General features: G+C 44.9%; 1 protein-coding gene and 1 long non-coding RNA gene across 2 annotated transcripts in view; both read right to left on the bottom strand.

Moving 5' to 3' along the window:
- The window catches only part of Map6 (microtubule associated protein 6), a 72,239-nt gene that overhangs the window by 21,034 nt on the left and 26,622 nt on the right, over positions 1-24,583 (bottom strand). The window contains 1 exon segment of the mRNA XM_048787881.1: positions 760-973. Coding sequence (XP_048643838.1) covers positions 760-973 — 214 coding nt within the window.
- LOC125612015 overlaps positions 9,495-24,583 on the bottom strand; it is a 29,037-nt gene continuing 13,948 nt past the window's right edge. The window contains exon 2 of the long non-coding RNA XR_007342265.1: positions 9,495-9,627. This is a non-coding gene — a long non-coding RNA (uncharacterized LOC125612015). The remainder of the gene's footprint in view (positions 9,628-24,583) is intronic.

Genomic DNA, 24,583 nt, shown 5'->3' with positions numbered 1-24,583 from the left:
TTTAGGAACTAATGACTGAGAGTGTATCTTGCAGCTGATGTGACAGGTGTGCTGTGACAGTGAACCCTGCTGGTGGATGGCGTGTTATCAAGGAAAGAATGAGAGGGTGGCTGTGTGCACACCTGGGAGGAAAAGAAGGGGCTGGAATGGAATGGGGTGGGGGGAAGGGCCCTGCAGGGGCAGAAGCACAGCTATTTTTAGATGAAGGGATTTACAGCTCAGGTGAGATTTCCTGCTACTTTTTTTCTGAATCTCTCAAATGCAGAAGCTAGTTCTCTGGAATTCTGCCCACCTTTAAGGTGGTTTTTTTTTTTTTGTTGTTGTTGTTGTTTTTAATCTCAGGTAATGGTTCTTTCTAACATCTCCTTATTTTATTTTATTTTTTGCAGTGCTGGGAATGCAATCCAAGGCCTCATACTTGCTAGGCAAGAGCTCTATCACTGAGCTACATCCCCAGCCCTTTTCATTTATTCCTAAGATTTTGAGACAGGATCTCACTAAGTTGTCCAATCAACCTTGAACTTATGACCCTCCCAACCTCAGCCTCTCAATAATAGCTGGGATCACAGGCCCCACAGCTAACATTTCCTTTGAATTTAACAAAGGTTCCTGTTGAAGATGCCTGTGGGTCTCAGTGTGCTAAAAAGGAAAGGAGCCCTTAGGGCCGGCCAGTGTCTGCGGTGCCCACTCCCAAGCTCTGCTCAGTTCACCTTTCCAGTCCAGGCTGTGCTGAAGGGTTCCCCACAAGATCTGTCTCACCTTTGGGGGTTCCTTGAAAGGTTCGCTATAGAGGCTGCGTATTCTTCTGCGATCCATGACCTTATTGTCAGCTGCTGTTGGCTTATTGGCCTCCCCCTTGAACTGGGCGCTGTAGCTGGTCTCATGAGCCATCTTGTCATCTGGGGGCTTGTACTGAGGCTTGGCTTTTATTGGTTTCACAGGCTTGATGTCTGTCCATGCTCTGAATTCATTCCTGTTGGTTAAAGAAAACATAAGTGATAAAAAACATTGGAAGCAGGGCTCCTGACTCAGGCTGCACATAGCAAGCTCTCAATTATTGCTTGTGGCACTGAGTGTGGCTGGAGAGTTAATGCTATTCTTTGATCATGGCAAGTGACAGTTGTCTTTCTTGCCAAGTGGACCCAGGTTGTAGCAATAGCAGTAGTGCTTTAGGGAAAGTGCTTGAGCTCCCTCCTAGTTCCATACTGCAGACAGGCAATTCAAGTCTTCAGACCTCATTTCCCAGTCTCTGAAATGAGGCTGAAAACACCCAGCCCAGGCAGTCATTCAGTTCAACAGATATTGGATGCTGCTATGTGCAAATCTAGAGTTGTGAAATGAGACAATGTATTAGGCTTACTACCAGCTCTAATGTAGCCTACCAATGAATGCCAAATTCCTTCCCCCTTTCTCACAATGAAGAACTTTTGTTCTATAGATTCCTTTTTAAATTTTTTCGTTTTGGGTGGTTTTTTGGTGCTAGGGATCGAACCCAGGCCCTTGTGCATGCAAGACAAGCATTTTACCAACTGAGCTACATTCCTAGTCCCCCTTTTTAAATTTTTTTAACAAAGGATTGAACCCAGGGTCATTTAACCAACTGAACCACACCCCCAGCCCTATTTATTTTTTATTTTGAGACAGTGTCTCACTGAGTTGCTGAAGGCCTCATTAAGTTGCTGAAGCTGACTTTGAATTTGCAGTCCTCCTGCCTCAGCCTCCCAAGCCACTGGGAGACCTGAGCTTTGGTAGGTAACTATGGCTGGTGCTCGACATTCCTGGGGGCCAGCCCCAGGCCTGTGTGTAGAGCCACCGGGTTCCTAAGTCTAATCATGTCAGCCAACTGAACCTGAAGAAGGTGGAGAGAGAGGAGGAGAGATGAGGAAAGGACCAAAAGAAGCCCTGATGCCTGACGAGGTGGGTGCTGTTGACAGAATCAGGAGGGTCTCAATTCCCATCCCATGCTCCTCCCATGTGCACCACTGTGCCTAGCTGTTCTGTAGAATCTTAAGGGTCCTCCCTTTAAACAGCAGTGCCAGAACCGAAACAACCGAATCAACTTAGATGAAAATTTTGTGAAATGGCTCAGTGTTTATAAGTCTTAAAGAAGCTGCATGCACTGAACGTCATGGGGTATCACAGCTAAGACTTGTGTCTGGGTGTGAATCTAGGAGAGACTCCGTGTGCTCTGGTGTGAACCGCTGCTGGTTGGTCTGTTGGCCTGTCAGCTTTCCTGTTTACAGCAATCCCTCTCTGCCTTTCTGATCTGTCCTAGGGCTGGAGAAGAGATGGCCAACAGTGTTGAAAACAGAGCTGCCCGTGAAGGTGGACGAGGTCCTCCCTGTAAGTGTATGCCATTTACTGCAAAGCTCTGGGCCCTGAGGCCTTGATGGGGTCTGCTTCCTTTGGGGGCCATGAATAAGGAGTAGCTAGTGCAAGAATCTGCAGAGTTGGGTTCTTCCAAGGGCCCCTTCACCCTCACTGACTTCCTTCTCGAGGGTGCAGAGAAAGGGGGCCACAGAAAGACTTTGGTCTGCAGGAGAGAAAAGCCTCTCCCAGGCCTCTCCCACACTGAACATTGTTTTCTCATTTGTAAAATAAAAGAATTAGGCTAGCCACGTCCCAGAATGTCCTTCTAACTCTAATGCTCTCAGCTATTAAAACCAGTTTGGCAACACTAAGCCTCTAGCTGGTGGTTTGACCTCCTGCTCTCTGGATATCTCTAGGACTGGCTCCTATGTGAAGAGAGGGGCCGCTACCTCTAAGTTTCCAGTGCAGCCTGGGCCACCACCTAGATGCCCAACCAACACCTCCGACTCAGTGTCCCTAAATCCCAACCGTCTGGTCTTCCTCGCTGACTTGTCTTCTTCAGGGTTCCCTCGCTGCTCATCTTTGCCCACTCATTCACAAAATATTTCCAGAGTGCTTGCGCTCTCCCTTTCAGGAGGTTGAGAGCTGTGGAGCCTAAACAGGCCAGAACAGTCCCTGGGCATCAGGTGTGGGAGGCAGAGGGACTTGAGGTTGCTCCAGGGAAAGACCCTGAAAGCAATGAAGGAGGAGGGAGTGAGGAGCATGGAGCTCCCACCCCAGCCTGGGAGTCAGGGGGAGCTTTCTGGAGCAGAGTTAGAGTGGCTGGCAGGGGGTTGGCCAAAAGGTGGGTTCCAGACAGATCGAGCAGCATTTCCAGAGGCTCCTGAGTAGCACGGGAGCCTGTGGGCAGTGTGGGTGGCTGGGTTCCCATTTGGCGTGGAAGAGCAAGGAGCCTAGTCAGCATGGAGGTCCCGCTGGCCATGCTAAGGGGAGGGTCTGCCTTGTAACATGAAGTTGCCAATGAGTCCCAGCCAAGGGTGAGTATGGCCAGATCCAATTTTGGAAGAGCACTTTGGCAGTGGTGTGCGTGGTGGACTGTGGGAGAGAGTAGAAGTGGGACCCAGCTGGGGGCCGTGTGGAAGTCAGGAGGGATGTGTGGGCCTGAACCAGGAAGTGGCAGAGGGGACCGAAGAAGGACACTGAGTTGAGATGGCAACTGGGCATGAACCGTGGGAAGTGCGGGGCCTGGATGAATCTGGGGAGGTGCAAGAACTTTGGCTTGGGGGTATGCCACTCACCAAGATGGGCAACTGGGAGGAGCATGGGATGGGAATTGAGACCCTCCTGATTCTGTCAACAGCACCCACCTCGTCAGGCATCAGGGCTTCTTTTGGTCCTTTCCTCACCTCTCCTCCTCTCTCTCCACCTTCTTCAGGTTCAGTTGGCTGTCATGATTAGACTTAGGAACCCGGTGGCTCTACACACAGGCCTGGGGCTGGCCCCCAGGAATGCAGAGCACGAGCCATAGTTACCTACCAAAGCTCAGGTCTTCCCACCCTTTAAAGCTGAAGCCCTTTCCATTAGATAAGCCCCTAAGAGTTGGCACTGCCTGTGCCAAACCAGTCCCAACCTATTCTCAGTAGATGATGGCAGAAACCCAGATTCTATGCTTCTACCCCTACCTGCTTCCAGAACTAGGACTGAGATAGGTATGCACTGTCCCTCAGCACATTTCTGGGTCATCTCCCACTGGCCGGCCTCTGCCGCTCCATGCATCTCTGCAGTGGGTGAGCTGGCAAGTGTCTCACTTGTGAACATCATCCATGGGACGTGGACCCCACCCATGGAGGGGGTGGGGGAGGGGAGTAGTGACCCTGATCTTGAACAAATTTGGTACATCAGATGAGACCTTGTTAATGCATCCCATGATAGGTCCACTGTAGTTATGACAGACTGTTAGGTTTAAGCCCAAACTCCATTTCTTAGAACTTTCTTCAAATTCTCCTTAAAACCTCCTCCAGCCACATGCAACAACTAATCATATGTCATAAAAATAAAGTTAGGGGGCTGGGGCTGTGGCTCAGTGTAAAGCACTTGCCTAGCATGTGTGAGTTCGATCCTCAGCACCACATAAAAATAAATAAAGGCATTGTGTCCATATACGACTAAAAAATAAATTAAAAAAATAAAATTAGGCTGGGTGCAGTGGCGCACACCTGTAATCCCAGAACTCAGGAGGCTGGGGCAGGAGGATGGCAAGTTCAAAGCCAGTATCAGCAAAAGTGAGGCACTAAGCAACTCAGTGAGACCTTATCTCTAAATAAAATACAAAATAGGGCTGGGGATGTGGCTCAATGGTAGAATTCAATCCCTGGTACCTAAAGTAAACAATTAAATAAAGTTACTATTTCTTATTATCTTTTATAAACGGAAGGGTTTTGGTTTTGATATTCTCTGTAATTCTTACAGTTTTGAAGAGGAACTAGTCTTAAACCCCTTAATAAAAGAGATAAAACAAGTCTCAGAGAGGTTAAGTTGCTTGCCTAAGGCCACACAGCTGGTAAATAGCAGAGCTGGATGTGAAGGCAGGTTGGTCAACTCTACAGCCCACACGCTCCCATTGCATGTTGGGAGTATGCTAGAACAACCGTGCTCACCTGTCTGCAGCAAAGGTGCTTGTTCAGTGCCTAGCCTGCTGTCCACATTGCTATGGAGGGTGGGATGACACAGGCTGGGCAAGGTGACTCCTGAGCTCCTCCAGCCCTGAGAGTCTTGACCAAGACCATGTGGACCCCACTCACAGGTGAGTTATGCCTAGTGCCTCTTGCCGAGAGTTCGTGTCCCTTGCACCACAGCCCCCTTTGCCTATATAACCACATTTATACCCCATCATTCATTTATTCATTCATCCATTCATTTGGCATTTGCCAAACACCAGTCATGGGCGTGGCACGTGTCCCACAGGGATGAGTAAGCCGCGGTTGGCGTCTATCACTTAGTGAGTCAGGACCTGTCCATGTGTGATCCTAAAAAAGGCAGAAGGAAGCAAATGGAGCAGAGCTCAGAAGGAGAGAGGAAGAAGAATGCTTAATTCTGAAGGGCGACGAAGACCGGAGAGAAGAGCACTGAAGGTAAATGTGAAGGAGTAGACGTGGGGGGTTCGCGCACCAGTCTGGGTCTGCATGGCAAGTTCAGAGAGCAAACAGATGGGAGGCTGCTCAGGATGTGGGGGGGAAGGGGTCTTCCTCAAGGTGACCAGGTGAGGGCCTGGAATGCCTTGTGTGGATGTAGGTGGAAGGCCCGGGGAGCCACTGAGGGTTTCTGGGCAAGGCAGCACTGTTTCTCTAGGGATGGTGTCCTATTATCAGAAGCCCCCGTTGTAATGATTCTTTCAGGCCCAGCTCAGGGTTCTCCTCTTCCAGGAAGCCTTCCTGGGTTACTCAACCCAAAGATTCTCACCCTCTTGGCTCCTGGTTCATCGACTCTACCGGCTAACTTTGTGGTTACTATGCAACTGCATGTCATTCTTTAATTCTTTCATGAGTTCATTTCATCTTTTTTTTTTTTTTTGAATTTTTAAATTTTTTTTTTTATTTTTTAGTTTTCAGCGGACACAACATCATTGTTTGTATGTGGTGCTGAGGATCGAACCCGGGCCGCACGCATGCCAGGTGGGCGCGCTACCGCTTGAGCCACATCCCCAGCCCCATTCATTTCATCTTTTTAAAGGATAAGATACTTAGTAGAAAATCCAGAACAGAATCCTACTTTGGGGTCCAACCTCCCTTGCATGGCTATGAAGAGAGGTCCTTCTGAATCAGACTGCAGAGAGATAGAGCTGGGCTGGACTGGGCCCCCCTTCCTGCCTGTCCTGCCAGGCCTCTTCCCATGGCACGGGCTGCCATGCAGGCTTTCTTACATGTTCAGAGGTTTGAAAGGCTTGGCATTCAGTGGGCAGTGAATGGAAGTAGCTATTGTCTTCTTTCCTCTCTGTTCAGCTAATGTCACCTCCTCCTGAGCTCTTTGTGGGGCAGACACTTGTTCTTTGGTGGCATACCAATGCCTCACTCTGAAACCTATGACCCTTCCACCATCCAACACCTGGAGGCAGACATGTAGCCCAGGTTTGTCTTAGGGTCCTTTAGACTCATGGCCACCTTAACTCTCTGCGACAATCACAAGAAAGAACTTCCTTTCAGCCAGTCTGGATGCACACCACAGGGAGGCTCTAGGCATATCAGGAGGGCCCCATATCTGCAGGCTGCTAATGCTGGCATCCTAGAGATGTTCCTCATGCCAAGCTTTCTTGTATCACGGTGTGTGAAGCCACTAGGATGTTTTGGTCTCTAACTGCATGACCAAAGGCCCACTGTCCCCTCCACAACAGATCCACGGCTGGATCCTGCTGTCTGTGGCTTGATGCCTGATTTATTTCCTACATGATCCTGCAGGGACAGAGGAGGGTCCCCAGTGGATGAGCACTGCAGACTCCTCAATGGCTCATGTGTCCTGAGAAAATCTGCGGAGAATAGGTTGGGCCAGCCCCCAAGCCTTACCAAGGAATGGCAGAGCCAGGCCTGGCTTGAGCCATCTCCTAGAGACTTGGTGGTAAGTGTTTTTGGTTGCTCCATTAGAAGTTTTGGACAGCTGCTGGTCATATTCAGGGACTCTGGTGTCTTACTGCAGAGGCCATTTTGAAAAGTATCTACAGATATCTACCTTCAACTTCTCCTGTCCAGCCCTCTGCCCCTGCCTCTCCTGGGCCTCAGAACCTCCTCTGCCTGGACATGGCATCAGGATCACAGCACCAGCACCCCTTAGTTCTGATTCACCTGGCACAGGCTGCAGGGTAAATCCCATGCCACTCCCACCCGCAGACCTCCAGCAGCTTCCAGTTCCTACAGTGTCGGGAGCTGCCCTGGATGCAGCCGCCTTTAAGTCCTGATGCACCAGGTTCTGAACAATTACTGCCTTCAGTCTGGCATGGCAGTGCCAGGTCGTAGTAACTTAGGCATTACCCCAGCTTGGATATCAAGGCATGGCTCCAGGAGTACCTGTTACCCCGCTGAGGTTGAGTTACACTCACTTGTTCCTTTGTAATCCTACCCATTTGCCCTTTTGGGGATAAAATGTTCCACGAACCCTCCCCTTGTGTGTCCCCTATATAAGAATAAAGAATTCCAGTGGCTTTCTTTCCCCGGACCCTTAAAGTAGGAGAGCCATCATGGATTTTGAAAAGGCATTTCTGTGTGTTTGCGTGCTTTCCTTATCATTTTCTTAAGTTATTGAAATAGTCAGATTTTGTGAACCCAGCATTAGGTTGCCAGCTAGGAAAGGTGGTGATACTCCAGGATGAGGTGCAAGCTCTGGCTCCTTCTAGTTCCCCCATGCTATGATTCCTCAGGATGGCATGCAGAGCTTTGTGAGTTGGCCCCATGTTACTCTTCCAGCCTTCTTTATCTCTGTCAGTCATTTAGTGGGCATTTTCTGTGTGCCAGGTGCTGGGCAGAGTTCTAGATGCATCATCTTACCTAATTCTCGCACCAGCACTTTGTGGTAGCTGCATGTCATCCATTTTGCTGGAAAGAACACTGCATGCTGCTGCCCTTCCCTACCACTGAGTGTCACTCATGCTGCTTCTGGACCTGCCATGCTCTCTTCTCCACACCTCCACTACTGAAACACAATGCCACCTGCCTCCTGTGCTCTTCCCTCCAGGGGTTTCCCCCAATCCCTGGGCTGAAATCAGCCCCCCCTGGCTGCATTAGGCATCCTTCTCTGGCCTGCTTCTATCTGTGGCACTTGCCATGTTCTAGCTCCCAGAAGGTCACCTGAGTCATCTTCTTTCCCTCCATTCCTTGCAGTTGCTGAGGGTAAGGCCTCCACTTGACTCACGGCACTAAAGCCTGCTCCTTGTGTAATTCTAGTTCATTGTTTATTGTAAATGCTAGGGCTTTTCAAATTAGAAATGAAAGATTGGCCTCCGTTCTGTTCTTTCACAACTCTTTCTTTCCCAAGTAATCCTCCCCATGCTAGGACAGGGATGCTGCTTCTGGACCTTCTGAATGCTGCTTCTCTCTCCTCTGAATGTCTGAACAGGAAGCCCCTGGGCCACCCCAGGGGGACAGTGGAAAATTGCTACACAAGCATATCATGGCATCACTTCCTACAGTATGTCCTGAGCTCTTTGGCACTCCTACCTTAGATCTTGATGTCCTCCCCTGGATGAGGTTAGAGTTGGTGACTCACTCTAACAAACAGAATATGGCAGAATTGGGGCACATAACTTCTAAGAGTGGGCCATTTAAGGCATTATAGGCTTGTCCTTGTCTTCTCTCAGGGGATAGCAAGCTGTGTGTCATGAAGACACTCGAGTAGCCCTGTGAAAGGTCCATGTAGGGAGGGACTGAGGCCTCCTGCCAAAAGCCATGGAAGTGAGCAATCTTAGAAGTGGACTAGGCTCAGGCGAGCCTTCATGTGATCTCATGAGAGACCCTGAGCTCCACCCACCCTGACAAGCCATTCCTGATCTCTGAACTTCAGAAATTGTATGGGATAATAAATACTTATTGTAAGAAGTTGCTAAATTTTGAAGCAATTTGTTATACAGCAATAGATTCAAATGCAAACCCCAATCCCAAATTTTTCTTCCCAAAAGGGGTTTAAAATCCTCTTGTTTTACCTCAGCAAGGCAGAAAGCAATGGTGTGAGCCCAGCACTGAAGTTCAAGCACTCAGGAGAGCTGTGGCATCAAGTTCATGGAGAGAGGTCATGCTCTGGTCCTAAAAAACCAAGGTGAACAGTCTGCAGCCTTCATTAGAAGGTAGCAAAGCCTCCTGGGCCGGAAAACCAAAGATGCACTGCCTTGGGCCCAGGGCGTGTGCAGAAACAGAGACATAGGCCTCAGGAGAACACGGTGTCTTGGAACACAGCATGTGCCAGGCTCAATGAGATGCAGGGAGACTAACAAGGTGAGGGGAGGCCCTGAGCCTGGGCCAGAGAAGAGATAAAAACGTGGCTCCTCAAAAGACACAAACGTGGCTCTAACCCAGCTCTAACTGCTGGGCCATTTGTGAAGGATTGACATGAGCCCTGTACAAGATCCATGTGGAGATTAAGTGAGAAAGTATGTAAAAGAACTCTTTAGTTGAAGAGGGGCTGGATATTCATACCAGAATTGCAAGTTTGGGGTGAATAACTGTTTAATAAATGCATTTGATTTTCATTACAGAGTTGTTTATTCAAGAAAAATTATTGCAGATCCTCTGTGTTCCAGGCATGGCTGCAGTCCTCTACCTCCACAAGCCTTGCTGACAGCTGGGGAAAGAAACATAGACAATTACATGCTGGTCCAACTATCATGATATTTCTGACCACTTGCAGTCAATATTCTCATGCCCAGAGTGGGCAAAATTTAGACAGGAGCTTCCAACACCAGGCTTACTACTGAGCATATTTCCTGTTAGACTTGAACAGAGTAGCATTCAACGAATGCCTGATTCACGGAATCTTCAATACTGAGTATCCACTATAATAAACAGATGTTCACTTTTTAAAGACTTGTCCCACTTAAGCACATTTGCATGCAGTGACTCAAGGGGGAGAGAGTGAAAGAGCAATTATAGAGGGAGAGACCAAAGACAGCAGAGAGAGCCATCACTGAGGAAACTAGGTCCCAGAGGAGGAGGAAGGGAGGAGAGAAGGTTTGGTCTTGGAAAGAAAGAGTCGTGAAAGAAGAGAATGGAGGCCATTCTTTCATTTCTAATGTGAAAAAGGCTGACATTTACAAGAAAAACGAAATAGAATTACACAAGGAACAAGTTCTACTGCTGTGAATAGCTGCATGTGTTAATTGGTACAAATCACTTCTTGACAAAAGTGGAGACTTAGAATAATGGATTACTGCCAACTAGGACCACATAAAAATTTCATTTCTCTTCCCCAAAGCCCCAGATTTATTTATTATGTATCTAAATCCTTGGGAAATCAAATTCTTTCCCTATCCTCTTCACAATAAAAATTTCAACATTTCTTAAGCGCTTTTAGAGGGAAGAAGGCAGAGCTTTAAAGCCTTAATGGCCTAAAATCTTCCTACAGATTTTCATGGGTAATTTATGTTGTCATGGAAACGTATCAAGTCTCTGTTCAAAAATCTTGTCTACACTAGTTATATTAGAGTGAAAGAAAGCAGGCTCCATGCTGAACTCTGATACAGGCAGTCTGTGAACGCAGTCAGTTGCCAAGCTATAGTCAGGAGATAGTGGTTAAAGGAAGCAGGATCAGTAGATTAAAAGAAAAGACCATCCTTGAACCTAGAGGGTTGCCAAGTGGCTGAGAGAACATTTTCTCCCCATTTTGAAGGGTGTGGAAGATGCTTCCTCCTAGCCAGAAATGCCTGGGTCAAGAGAGGATCTCTGGGATCTACACATGTGTGTTTGCTTGCTTGTCTCTCAGTTGCATTTGTGTGAATGGGAGAAGCATCAAGAGAATGCCAGCACGCTAATCAGTAATGATCGTTCTTCTTATACATTAATATCCAGTAAATACATGTATTTACTGGATGTGATGGCACTCCAAAATGAGTAAAGCATATGTTGGGCATATAAAAGGGCAGTATATAAAGTCTGAAGCTGATCTCACATGAATAGAAGATAAGCAGAAAAAAATCTTTCTCTCCTTAGAAGGATCTGATGTGGCTAACAGTTAGAATGGGAAGTGTCAGGGCTTGGGTCCCCTGATTAAGTAAATGGCTCCTTCTACATGTAGCTAATATCTACGTCAAGTCATAGGCTGCCTGCAGCTCCCAGGCCTCTGTGCACCTGGGAAAGTGTCTCACACAAAGAAAGCCCATGTGTGCAGTATGGATATTATTATGAAGATGGATAGTAAAAAACTAAAACTGCTCAAACTAGGAGTTAATTTGACTCATCAGGAATCTAAAAACAAGGTACTAGAACAATGAGTGAGTTTAGCAAGGCTTCTGGATACCAGATTGATATACAAAAATCAATTATATTTCTGTATAATATACTAGGAACAGACAATGAGAAAATAAAAAATTTAAAAATCCATTCACAATACCATTAAGAAAAATAAAATACTTATGAGTAAATTTAATGAAAGAAGTGCAACACCTGTGCACTTCAAACTCCATGACATCCCTGAGAGAAACTGAAGAGGTAATTATAAATATACATGCCATGCTCATAGCTTGGAAGATTCAATATTGTTAAGATGGCAATTATCTAGAAGTTGATAAAATCTATAAATGTAAAGCAATTCTATTAATATCTCAGCAGGATTCTTTGAATAAAATGACAAGTTGATCTTAAAATGTCTATGGAAATGAAAAAGAAATTGCCAAAATAATATTGAAAAAGAGAAACAAAATCTGAAGATTTATACCACCTGATTTCAAAGCTTATAAAAGCTATAGTAATCAATTATGTTACTGGCCTAAGCATTGACACACAGATGTATGAACAGAAAACAGAGTTCAGAGATGGATCTTTGTATATAGTAGTGAGCTGAATCTGACTCATACTGGTTTACAGAACTGATTATTAAATTCTCAGGAATTTAGTGAGTGGATTTTGAAACTAATAGTAGCTTTGAAAGATACCATGCAAGAGTATGACATCAGGAAATTGGCCAACTCTACACATAAAGTTCTTCTAGATAATAGCTATTAAACACTTAAATCATCCCACTGGCTTACATACATGACCAATTTACCTTTGACAAATGTGCTAAGATAATTCATTGGGGAAAAGAGTAAACTTTTCAACAAATGGTGCTGGGAAAACTAGATATCCATATGAAAAGAAAATGAGTCTCTGCTTTACCTTACCTCATACATAAAAAATAATTAAAAATGAACTATAGACTATAAAATTTCCATAAAACTTCCCAAAGAAAACAGGAAAAATCATTTTGGTCTTGGAATAGGCAAAGATTTCTTAGAATTTGAAACTCAAACAGGACATAAGAAAAAAAAAAAAGATAAAGTTTATTAAAATGAAACTTTCACTTTTCAAAAGACATCATTAAGACAATAAAAAGATAAGCACCATAGTTTAAGACACACACCTCTTAGACATATTAGATATATATCTTAGACATACATAATATACGTCCTTTATTAGACATAAAGGACTTATGTCCAGAATACTTTTATAAAGATCTCCTAAAACTCAATAGTAAGACAAACAACCCAACTTGAAAACAGGAAAAATATTAATAGACAATTCACTAAAGAAGATACACAAAAGTCAAATAGCATATGGAAATATGCTCAAAATTATTAATAATTAAGAAAATACAAATTAAAACCACAGTTAGATACCACTATACATCCACTAAAATGGCTATTATGAACACTGGCAATACCAAAAGTCACCAAGAATGTGGAACAACTGGGTCTCTCATACATTTCTGGTGGGAATGGTCAATGGAATAGGACTTTGAAAAAAATTATTTCTATGATAACCACATATTTACCATATGACCCAGCAATTCTACTCTTAAGTATCAAGGAGAAATGAAAACTCACATCTGCTAATAACTTGTACATGGATTTTAACAGCAGCATTATTCATAGTCGCCCAAAAGCTGAAACAACCCAAATGTTCAACTAATGCACAAATACACAAAATGGGTATATCCACACAATACAGTACTACACAGCAATAAAAAGAAGCAAATCAACAGAGTTAACCCTAAATAATAATATGCTAAATGAAATAAGCCTGAGAGAAAATAATTGGTGTCATATAATTTCATTTATATGAAATTTCTAGAAAAGGCAAAATGTAGAAATAGAAAGATCAGTAGCAGCCTGGGGCTGGGATTGAGAGGGGGCAATCTAAAACTGTCTTTTGAAGATAGCTACACCAGTGCATAAACTTTCTAAATCTCATTAAAATGTACACTGACAAGGAATGAGTTTTATGTTATATAAATTATATCTGAATAAAACTGGCTTCAAATTCAGCTGGAATGTCTCCTTTCCTGACATTGCTCCCTCTCCTTCTAAGAAGATGATCCTTGCTTCCTTTGATGCCTGGGCCTTCTACCAGATTCTCTGCCTGACCTCCCATGCTGTGCTTTTAGGTATTTGTCCCCAAGCCCATCTGTGGGGCCTGGGGGGTGGGGCAGAGAAGGTGTCAGATCCACGTCCATGTCCCTGGTGCCTGGTTTGGAAGTTGGCACATTTCAGCATGCGCCCGACCAGTGTTGCTGAACAAATGACTCGGCACCCTCCTTTTTACCTCTTCATTGTAAAAATGACAAGTAGCAATTAGTTCATCGTTCACTTTTCTTTTCCTTATTTGTAAGAATTCTCTACTGTAGATAAAAACAAAAGACAGTAATTCTCTGTGACTATGTTTCCCAGTTTGTTTTTTGCCTCAAATCTCTATATAAACCTTAAATTTGGATGTGGTTTGCTCTTCTTCCTTTATCATGTCTACTCTTGAGGTTACACTTTAAAATTCCTTTCCTACTCCACAGTAGTATCAATATTTATTTAAGATTTTCCCTTTCACGTTTATGTATTTAATTTACATTTAAATCTTTAAACCATTGGGAATTACCACTACTTTCATGTAGACTGGCAAAGAAGAAGAAGCATAAGGGTACCCCCTATTGGCAAAGAGATGGGGAAATGTAGGCTGGTCCAACCCAGGGGCAGTCTGCAGCTCCAGGGCTCTGCACAGTGTCTGGTACATCCTAGGTACAGGATGTTTACTGAATGTGTGAATTAGTGAATGACACCTTTTACATCGATAACCTTTGATCTGGCAATTTCATTTCCAGAAATTTGTTACAAATTTGGACAAGACAGCATTTTTAAACATATTATAAACTCTTGGTTATCATTTTGTGTGAAGGTCTCAAATCATACCTTTGTTTATAAATATGAATGAATTCTAAGCCTGATGGTCTGGGGCATGAATATATATCAGAAATGATTAAATAATATTGAGTGTAAAAACATTAAATAGATGATCTCCACAATGCCATTTTCATTGCATTAAATATGACTTTTGGTTCTTGTTCCTAATGATTCACTGGAGCTTATCCCCATTAAATCCTGCCTCCAGCTGCTCCCCCTGCCCCTCAGCTCATCTGAAGTGATGTCCCCCTGGGGTACATCGATTGTGGGGCAGGCAGTCTGGTGAGTGAATTATGGACTTCCCTTACCAGATGCAACTAAATTTTCATAGCTCCTTATTTTTCTTCTTCTATTGCAACTTAACTCCCAGCAAGTTTCAGCACCCTGCTAGCTCTAGGAGAAGTAACAGACATGCTCAGAGGTGTCAGAGTCTGAGGAAATGTGAGACTGTTTTTCAAGCCATGAAATCCAGAGAGGTTTACTTAAAAATGGGATGTAGAGCCTCATCATAAGGCAGCAGGGTAAAGGTCATCACTTGCTGGGCTAACACCCAGGGAGACTGTGATTTGGTGTGGCTGACACCTTTAGAGGCCAACTGCCCAGGGGCAAGAGAAGGGCCCCAGACAAATGATTCCCTTACTCCCTGTCTACAAAAGGGGCAGGGGCGGACTCATGCACTTGCTCTTTCACCTTCAATGCAGCTGGTAAGGCTGATGTCCCCCTGGGTCCCAGAGAAGTGCGAGATCTTCCTTGAGGTGTCTAAGCCAGTCAGGGTCAGACTGGAACCTAGGCCATCCAACTCCACATCCACGTCCATGTCCCTGGTGCCTGGTTTGGAAGTTGGCACATTTCAACATGCGCCCGACCAGTGTTGCTGAACAAATGACTCGGCACCCTCCTTTTTACCTCTTCATTGTAAAAATGACAAGTAGCAATTAGTTCATCGTTCACTTTTCTTTTCCTTATTTGTAAGAATTCTCTACTGTAGATAAAAACAAAAGACAATAATTCTCTGTGACTATGTTTCCCAGTTTGTTTTTTGCCTCAAATCTCTATATAAACCTCTTTAATTGGTCTGTGTCTGTATGGCCTGTCCTTGCCTTGAATTTTTTTTCTTCTCTTTTCTACTGGGGAAACTGACTTTCAGAAGCAACCCAAAAATAACAAAGGCAGCAACAGAAGAAAGAGGCTGAAGACCCAAGCTGGCATAATATTGGGCCCATCAGGAAAAGGTCCATGTCCTGAGAAAGGCAATTTCACCTTTATCACAGGTCCCTGCCTAAGTCCCCTGGCTCACCTCGCTGGGCAGCCAGCACTTATGAACATACACTTTACACATTGCAGGTACTCAGCTAACATTTTAAATCTTGTTTTATGCCTCTAAACTTCTGCTGGCTATCTGGTTCAACAGGTGTTGAGAAAGCATCCTTGAGTAACAGGAAGACATGAACTGGCCTTCAGAACTTCTGCTGAGGGCAGTGAGCCTCACCCAATACAGCAATGACAAGGTAGACAGCAGGGCCAAAGAAAGCAAGGGACCTGGAAGTCTAAGGAGCTTGCAGAGGAATCTGAGGGTATTTTAGAAGACCAGTAAGGGTTTTCAGGCAGAGAAGGGGAGGCACTGGAATTCTTGCAATCCTTCCCTCCTCCAAGCTTCCCATAGCTGTTCACAGGAAGACGATCATGTCCACACTCATTATCACAGCCTCAGTGCTTGGCGCTGTCTTCAGTGGCATCTCTCAAACAGCTGGAACGGCAGGTCAGAGTCTGTCACATCCTCCAGAACCAGCACCAGGGTTCAGCTAGGCAAACAAAGCCTTCAGAATACCCAGTCTTTGGGGGAAGCAATTAACATTTCAAAGGAAACCGGCACATCAATGCCTACAACAATGCCTCAGCTTTCTTAACCTGTCAACTGTGCAGGTCATCATGCTCCTGACCTGCCACAGAGCCGGGAGAGAAAAGGGGACATGGGGGTCTACAGTGTACCAGATGCTTCACAAAAACACATCTTTTTTTTTTTTTTTGGTCTTTAATCTCCATGACAAGGCCATAGGTGGACACACAGCTAATAAACCGAAGGACCAAAATCAAATTCAAGACTGAACAACTAATTACGGATCTGACATTTTCTCATTATGCTACATTAATCAGTTTCCGATATAAAGAACAATAACAACAACAACAAAAAGAATCCCACAATCTCTCTTATTTAAACAGCAAGCTAAAAATGGGTGCCCAGTCACATGAGAAAATTACACTACCAGAAGGGAGACACACTTATGGCCACAGTTGAACAGATACTTGGCCTGATTAAATGACCTCTGTGAATTCCACATCTGGGGGATCAAGGCCAGGCTCCCCAATCGGATGCAGATTCCAGTCCAGCACAGTCCACTGCAGAGGCCCATTGCCTCTCTCTCTCATTCCCTAGCAGATTTGCCAAACTGCTGCACACCTCTGTTCTTTAATGATACAGTTCCCTCTTTCTAGAATGCTTTCCCAGGCCCCATGCTCTGTGCTTGACCCCACTCAGATGTCACCTCTGTGAGCCATCACTAATCCCCAGATAGGTCAAGGACTCCTACCCCAGCTGCCACATACATTCCCTTCTGCCGAGGTGTCTCTGGACAGCCTACATAGATGGGAGGCCTGTGAGAACAGAGCTATTGAGTGCCCAAGCCTAGCCCAGGGCCAGCATGGAGCAGGCTCTACGGAAAGGCTTGTTGGGTGAACCAGACTGCAGGGGAATCACAGAGCTGGCAGAGCTGGATGGCACCTGAAGATGCTCACTTTCTTTTTTTGTGGAGGGTACTGAGGACTGAACTCAGGGACATTTGGCCACTGAGCCACATCCTCAGCCCTATTTTGTATCTTATTTAGAGACAGGGTCTCTTTGAGTTTCTTAGTGCCTCTCCATTGCTGAGGCTGACTGTCCACCTTGGGATCCTCCTGCCTCAGCCTCCCTAACCACTGGGATTACAAGCGTGTGCCACCACACCCAGCGCTCACTTTCTTTTGTAGCTGGGAATTATAGGAAGGGCAGGAAAGACCCACAAGATGGCATGGTGAGGTGCGGCCAAACATTTGAGCTTGAATCTGACACTGGAAATAGTAGGAGCCAACTGGAGACCTCAGAGCAGAGAAACTGTTACTGGAGCACAGGCCAGAGGCTCCTGGGATCCCAACTGGCTGGATTTGGTCACCTACCCACATCAGACATAAGATAGAATGATATAAAAAGGGGAACTGAATCTAAGTGCAGTTTGGCCAACACTGGAAGGTAGTTTCCTTCTCCCATCCTACAGAAACAGTCTAATTTTTTTTTTATTTGTTTGTTTTTCTTTTTGTACCAGGGATTGAATTCAGGGGCACTGAGCCACATCCACAGCTCTTTTTTCTGTTTTATTTAGAGACAGGGTCTCACTGAGTTGTTTAGCTCCTTGCCATTGCTGAGGCTGACTTTGAACTCACCATCCTCTTGCCTCAGTCTCCTAAACCACTGGGATTATAGGCGTGCGCCCCAGCACCCCAGCAGAAACAGTATAATTTTTGGGAACAAAAAACCAGGAAATACACATATGGAGATTCGGCCAAACGGTGTGAGCCTGATGTATGTTACAGTTGAAGTGTTCTGACTTTCACTGGCCCTGGGCCAGGGCTTGGGGCAGTTTCAGCTTCCATTCTCAGCATGAGATGACCACTTGCAGGAAGCTGAGACGGAGAAAACAGCTTAACTAACAGGAAATGGAAAAGAAAAAATAATTTGGGCTTTTAATTTTAAATAAATCCCCTTACAGAATATAGTGACAAGGTGGTCTGGAAGATGCCTCAGTTGGGTGTCTCAGGCTACTTGGAGACAATGAGAGGCTCGAGAGAGACCACTTGGGGACAACAGGTGCTGCAGATTCATGTATGCTTTATTTAATGAGGAAACCCAGTGTCAACTCTGGTAACAAATTATTCATTTATGGAGTGCCTACAACAATTATAAGATGGTCGCCTTCACCGAGGGTTTACCAAGCAGCAGAGACTTTGCACTATTTAATTTGATCCTCAGAGCAACTCTCCACTTTATGGATAAGAAAACTAAGCTCAGAGAGGTGCAGTGACTCATCCGCAGCCTCAGAGAGTGGCACCATGACCCAGGCCTGTATTAGCACCTGGGATAAGAGAGAGCAGAGCCAAAAACCAAATGATTGGAGTCACATGGTATGGGAGCTGCTGTGGGAGACCAACCTTACACCTGACTGAGTCACACTCCCTGGCTGGGTGCTGAGACGCTCAGTCACAGAAATGTGGCAGAGCTTTCCCCCCACACCCTTCTTGGGTTCGAGGGTCGGTGTCTCGTGCATGGGTATGTCTTGCTACAGCCCCATGGGTGAAGCTATGCTCACCTATTCCTTTGTAATATAACCCCTTGCCCTGTTTAGGATAGAATCTTCCATGGAAGTGCCTTGTGTGTGTCCCCTTCTCTTACTGTGCCTTTGGGTGTGGCCTACCCCGGTGTCAGTCAACCTGCTGACAGTGGACATCATGAAGATAGACTCAGCCCCCTGAAACCTGACTCCTTGCCTCATTTGAATAGCTTCTCCTCAATAAAAGGGGTCAGCGCGCATGCTCCGCTCTCTCTTTTCTTGCGGACTCTTAAGGTCAGAGGAGCCATCACAGTGACCCCAAACAAAAAGGTACTTGTGTCTCTTGTGTGGTTATTTCACGCAGCCCAGTTAGCCCAGTTCAACTGAGTGACCCTTGAGCCTTTCAGTCGTGAAAACAGAAACCCGGCAAGCTGCCATAGCCCAGAGAGATGTAGGGAGAAAAAAAAAAAAAAGCCCTGAGCAGAGTCTGTAACCAATGGTGTGGGGCCAAAGATCATTGTGACGGGTAACAGAAAAGTGCATCACGAGTTAAAACAGGCCTTCCAGCCTATTATTTTTTCTCATTTGGAGCAAAGCCAGACTAGGTTAAGCTTAAAAGGAAACAACTAAAAGCAGAGGGGCAAAATGCAGAGTATTACTGCTTGAGATTAAAAAATCAAATTCCTGCTCATAATCATTTAACACAGAGGCTCCCACCAGCAATTTTCCAACAATGGGTGGAAGCCATCTTTCTGCCTCAGGAAATTGGGTGCCATTAGGAGAACCCAGCAGCAGACCAGCAGCAGCTGGCCCACACAGACCCACCTCTCAATTAGGTAGTTGCAAGAGACAGTGGAAAGAGATAAACCTATCAGTGGTGGTAGAGGGGGACAGGGCAGCAGGGTGCTGGTTGTGGGAGACTCCCCCAAACAGTCACTGCACACGCGGCCCTGCTTGAGCATCAGCTAGCGGGTATACATGTGTGCGCATGCGCTCTGCCAAGCAGTAAGGGAGGAAGGGTTGGTAACAAAAGGGTATGAGAGTAAGGGGCCTTCCCAGTTAGAGATTGATTGCTTTGAGATTAATTGTGATAATGGCCATGAGAGTGAAAGCAGCCTGCATATGGAGAGCCTCCTCAGCACCAGGAACTGGCTGCAGTATGCTTCCTGCTTCCTCTCATTTCCTGCTCACAGAGACCCTGTGAGGCAGGCACTGTTATCATCATTCCCATCTTCCAGAAGGAGACAGGGGCTGAGGAGTTAAGTGTCCTGACCTTGGACATCAAGAGATGCTGGGATTAAACAAGAATGGTACCATTAATAGCCATGTCCCAGGACCGAAATGGAAGACTTGGATGGAGCACCAAGACATGGGGCTCCCAATGCAGACTTCCAAAGGAAAGGCTGAGAATGGTGAAGGGACATTAGCAAGAGTCTGGGATCTGTGTAGGGACTGTTCCCCTTTCAACTGACATCACAAGAAAGGCTCAGAGACAGCTGAACCTCGAAGCTATGGTGGACCAAGAACAGACTCGTCTGTGAAACCCAAAGGCTCAGGAAATGGTTTGCTGGCTGGTCCAGGTGCAGAGTGAAGGAGATACAGATGGCTGTGCTGTGGGGACTCTTACTCTGTGTTCGTCAATACAAACTGCACAGTGCTATTTCCCTGAACCAGAGGGACTTGAGAGGGCTAAAAGATCTCACCGATAGGAAGAAGGAGGGACTGCAGGATGCTCGGAGATGAGAAAGGATCTGATACCAGCCAGAGGGATCACATTTATCAAGGGGCCTGCAGGGTGAGGTCTGCGGCAATGGGTGGGGGTCTCCAAAGAGCCCAGCAAAGCACCCGCAAGAGACTGAGCACACCTAAACACCTGCTGGCCAGAGCACCCACCAGCAGAGGCCAGTCCAAGCAGGAACCTGCCTCTCTGGTTTGGCTGCCTGCCAGAAACCCTGGAAGGTTTCAAGGTGGGGCCAGGGAGGGACAGAGGGTCAAGTGCCAATGTAGGCTCCTCCCCTGGAACAAGCCAGAGAGCCAGAGGGAGAAGAATACCAATTTTAAGTAGGCTACCCCTTTGCCTATTACATGGGGCTAGACATTTTAATGACTAGAGAACTGCCAAGTCATGAGATTTGCCCCAAATTTCATCCAAGGGAAAGGGAAGAACTTGCACCATAGAATAAATTTAAAGGCAGAGCCAGACATGGTGGAGTCCGAAGCAGGAGGATTGCAAGTTTAAGGTCAGGCTGGGCAACTTAGACCCAGTCTCAAAATAAAAAATAAGGGGCTGAGGATGTGGCTCAAGCGGTAGCGCGCTTGCCTGGCATGCGTGCGGCCCAGGTTCGATCCTCAGCACCACATACAAACAAAGATGTTGTGTCCGCCAAAAACTAAAAAATAAATATTAAAAAAATAAAAAGGGCTGGAGATGTAGTTCAGTGGTAAAGCACCCTGGGGCCAATCCACAATATTGAAAAATAATACTAATAATAAATTTAAAGGGACAGTTAGAAGCAAAAATAAAGTCATCTTACAATGTCCTAAGTTGTCTTTGTTCAATGTAAAAGTTACATTTACAAATAGTGACAACGTACGATGTGCCAGGAGACTTAAAATGGATTTACATATTTGATGTGATTTAATCTCAAACCAAACTTCAAGATAGAACTCATTTTTCCTATTTTACAGATTAGAACATGGATGCTCAGAGAGGTAAAGTGATCTGCCTAAAGTCACAGAGCTGGTAAGTCTCTGGCAGTGCCAGGACTCAAACTCACAAGGACTCCAATGGGCCTATGTCTTACTATCATGTTTTTTGCTTGGGACTCCAAGCAGGTCAACTAATGAAAGTGGTCCCCAGGATGGGAATCTTTTTGGCATCCCGGATTAGAAGTACATTTATTTTGAACTAATTCTCTTTCATGCATTCAATAAAGATTTCACTACAAATGGTAAGAGGCTTTGCTCTAATACCAACACACAAAGTAGTCCTTTATTTCGAGACCAAAGGGATTGAAAAGAAAAGGTTGATTGCACAGCAGCCATCACTTGGTGGCTTGTCAAAGGATTAGCCTAAACTGCAGTGGTCATAACCAAATAACCAGATCTGGAGCCGAATCCAAGTCTGTAAAATGAGGCTGTGGGCGTGCCGGCAGGGTGTTACTTGGAGGGAGCAGTTCTTAGAGGACAGTGAGGGAACAACAGGGAAACAGCGTCACCTGAGGGGGAGGTTGGGGAGAAGAGAAAGAAGGCAAAAGAGCCAGTCTTGTTGACAAAGCGCAATCTCCATCTGCTCATGAGCTACACGCTTCCTACAATAGCTTCTTAATATCCTTGGCCACGAGATACCCAGAAATTAAATTACAGCAAGAGGATGTGAACTCTATGTGCGTGGAGGTGTGTGCATGGGCTGCTGTCACCACTGTCCTCACCACCACTGTCCTCACCAAGGTCTTCTGACTTTCCTGTCTCCACCCTCCCTCTAAAAACTACCTGCTTGAGTCACAGAGCCAGCATGTGACTCCTGGGTTTTGTCGCCTCCCACCTCCACAGGTGACTACTGTCTTAGTCTGGTTTTGCTATCAGAATAATACTCACCTTATAAGATGAGCTTCACTCTTTTTTTTTTTTATTTTTGGAAGTATTTGTGAAAAGTTAGTATTAATTCTTCTTTGACTGTTTGTTGGAACTCACTGGCCTAAGCTCAATTCACAATACCTAATGAAACCAACCTAGGTGTCCTTCAATAGATGAATGGATAAGAAAATGTGGTACAGAAACACAATGGAATATTACTCAGCTATAAAGAAGAATGAAGTTATGGCATTTGCCAGTAAATGGATAGAACTGGAGGCTATCATGCTAGGTGAAATAAGCCAATCTCCAAAACCCAAAGGCCAAGTAGTTTTCTCTGATATGCAGATGCTGACTCATAATTATGAGGAGAGGTGCAGAGGGAGAAGGGGAGATTTACCAGATTAGACAGGACAGAGTATGGGGAGGAAGGGGAGATGGGAATGAGAAAGATATAACTTTCATAACTTTGTATGAATACTCGACCAGTGTAACTCCATATCATGTACAACCAAAAGAATGGGAAGTTATACTCCATGTATATATGCTATGTCAAAACACATTCTACTGTCATGTTAACTAAAAAGAACAAAAAAAAAAAATTAAAAAAAAAAGAATTCACTGGCCTGTTTGTTTTTGTAACCAACTACATCTAGTACACAGTTGATGATCATTAAAAGATATCAAGTTAATTTTGTATCTTATTGGATATAGTTTATTATAGTTTACTTAAATACTTGAGAAGCTTGTATTTGAAATGTTATAGAATATTATAGAAGTTCCTTCTACAGGACAAATTCCTGACTATTTTTATATCAGGACTTGAGTTTTATAGTTGTGACCTAGTAGTGTGTCCTAAAAATAAATTCTTTCAAATTCCTCTGGGTGCCAGGTAAAATTCATTCAACTTAGCCTTGAACCGAGTTCCAACTTCCTGTCAGAATCCTTCCTAAACTCATTATTCATTAAAAGAATCAATAACTGCATTAAAGTACAAAATGCTTAATGTACAAAGGCTTCAAAAAAGACAAGTGACTTTCAGTGTTTCATTAATAACAAAGGATTTATCTTTTAAGAATAATTGCTATCAAACTTTGAATGCTGAATATATCGGAGAATTTGTTAATGACGAACACTCCACTGTTGCCAGTCCTGGGCTGAAGCCTCGGGATCTCTATTTTAACAGGTTCTTTGGGTGATGTTATGCAGTTGGTCATAGGAACACACTTTGAGAAACACCAAAATTGCTGCCACAGAGTGATGAACACAGGAAATATTGTCCGTAAAGTGCCTGGCACAGCCCTTGGTTCCAGGCACACCGTGGGTGCCAGTGTGACTATGTAAGAAGTAAAATTTGAATTACTTCAAAGAGAGTTATTGTTGGGTAACAGTTTAATTGTTGGTGGGACTGCTGGGAGATCTATTTTGGGTCACTGTCCTGTAATCTGCATTCATCCTCAGCAAGAACAAAGCGTGGCCCATCAAGCAGTTTGAGTTTGAAATCTCAATTATGCCATTTACCAGCTGCAGAACTTCAAAAACTGCCCTTCCTGAGCTTTGCTGTGTTGATATAAGGATTTAATGAAATGTAATAGAAGTTGGGTTTTGGGGTTCCCCGCCATGTTATTTTGTTTGGTGGTGCTGGGTATGGAACTGGGACCTTGCACATACTAAGCACAAGTTCTATCACTGAGCTACACCCAGCTTCTCAAAGTATTTTCTTAAATTCCCTCTGCCCTTTGTCAACTCCCCTCCCGATCCCCTCCTCCAGATGAGATCATTTAACACAGGGCCAGGAGACAGCACAAAAGCGCTTTCACAAGGACAATGATGGATGGCCCGAGAGTGACCGTGCTAGCTAACAAAACTCACACATGAAGGGAGAGGAAAGGGCAGCAGATTCAAAGGCTGTCTATTCAATGGTCATGTACTTGCTTCTGAAACCTCAACCTGAAACCATTGAAATTCAGCTGCAGGAGAACACGCTTCCCTCCTTGGGTGCTTTGATATATTTAGGGGGAGACAGGAAGGGATATCAAGGTCAGGCCTAGAAAAAGATCAATGAAAATTGATCCTTTCTGCTGTTCCAGGAGCTAGGCACCAAGGTCCAGTCACGTTACTGAGACGGGATGATCCAATTCTACCCAGTAAATACCACCTGCAGAGGCATTTCTGTCCATTGGCAATGGACACCGAGTGTGTGAATGAATGAATTTTTAGCAATGGTGTGGAAATTCTCTAGTCAATAGAGATTCTAAGATTCTAAGAGATTCTCTCTTAATTTCATTTATATCTATTTTCAACTGTGACTTTGAGATTCAAATGTTGGCTCTGTGCCTTGGGGGGCAAGTTCTTGACCTTACCAAACCCTCTTATTTAATCCTCATCTCAGTTTCATTAGATTTATTCTATTTTTATAAAAATGGGGTGCTAAGGATCCCTGAGT

Source organism: Marmota marmota, unplaced genomic scaffold (assembly GCF_001458135.2).
Source record: "Marmota marmota marmota unplaced genomic scaffold, marMar, whole genome shotgun sequence".
NCBI lineage: Eukaryota > Metazoa > Chordata > Mammalia > Rodentia > Sciuridae > Marmota > Marmota marmota.
This window is presented reverse-complemented; position numbering and strand designations above follow the sequence as displayed.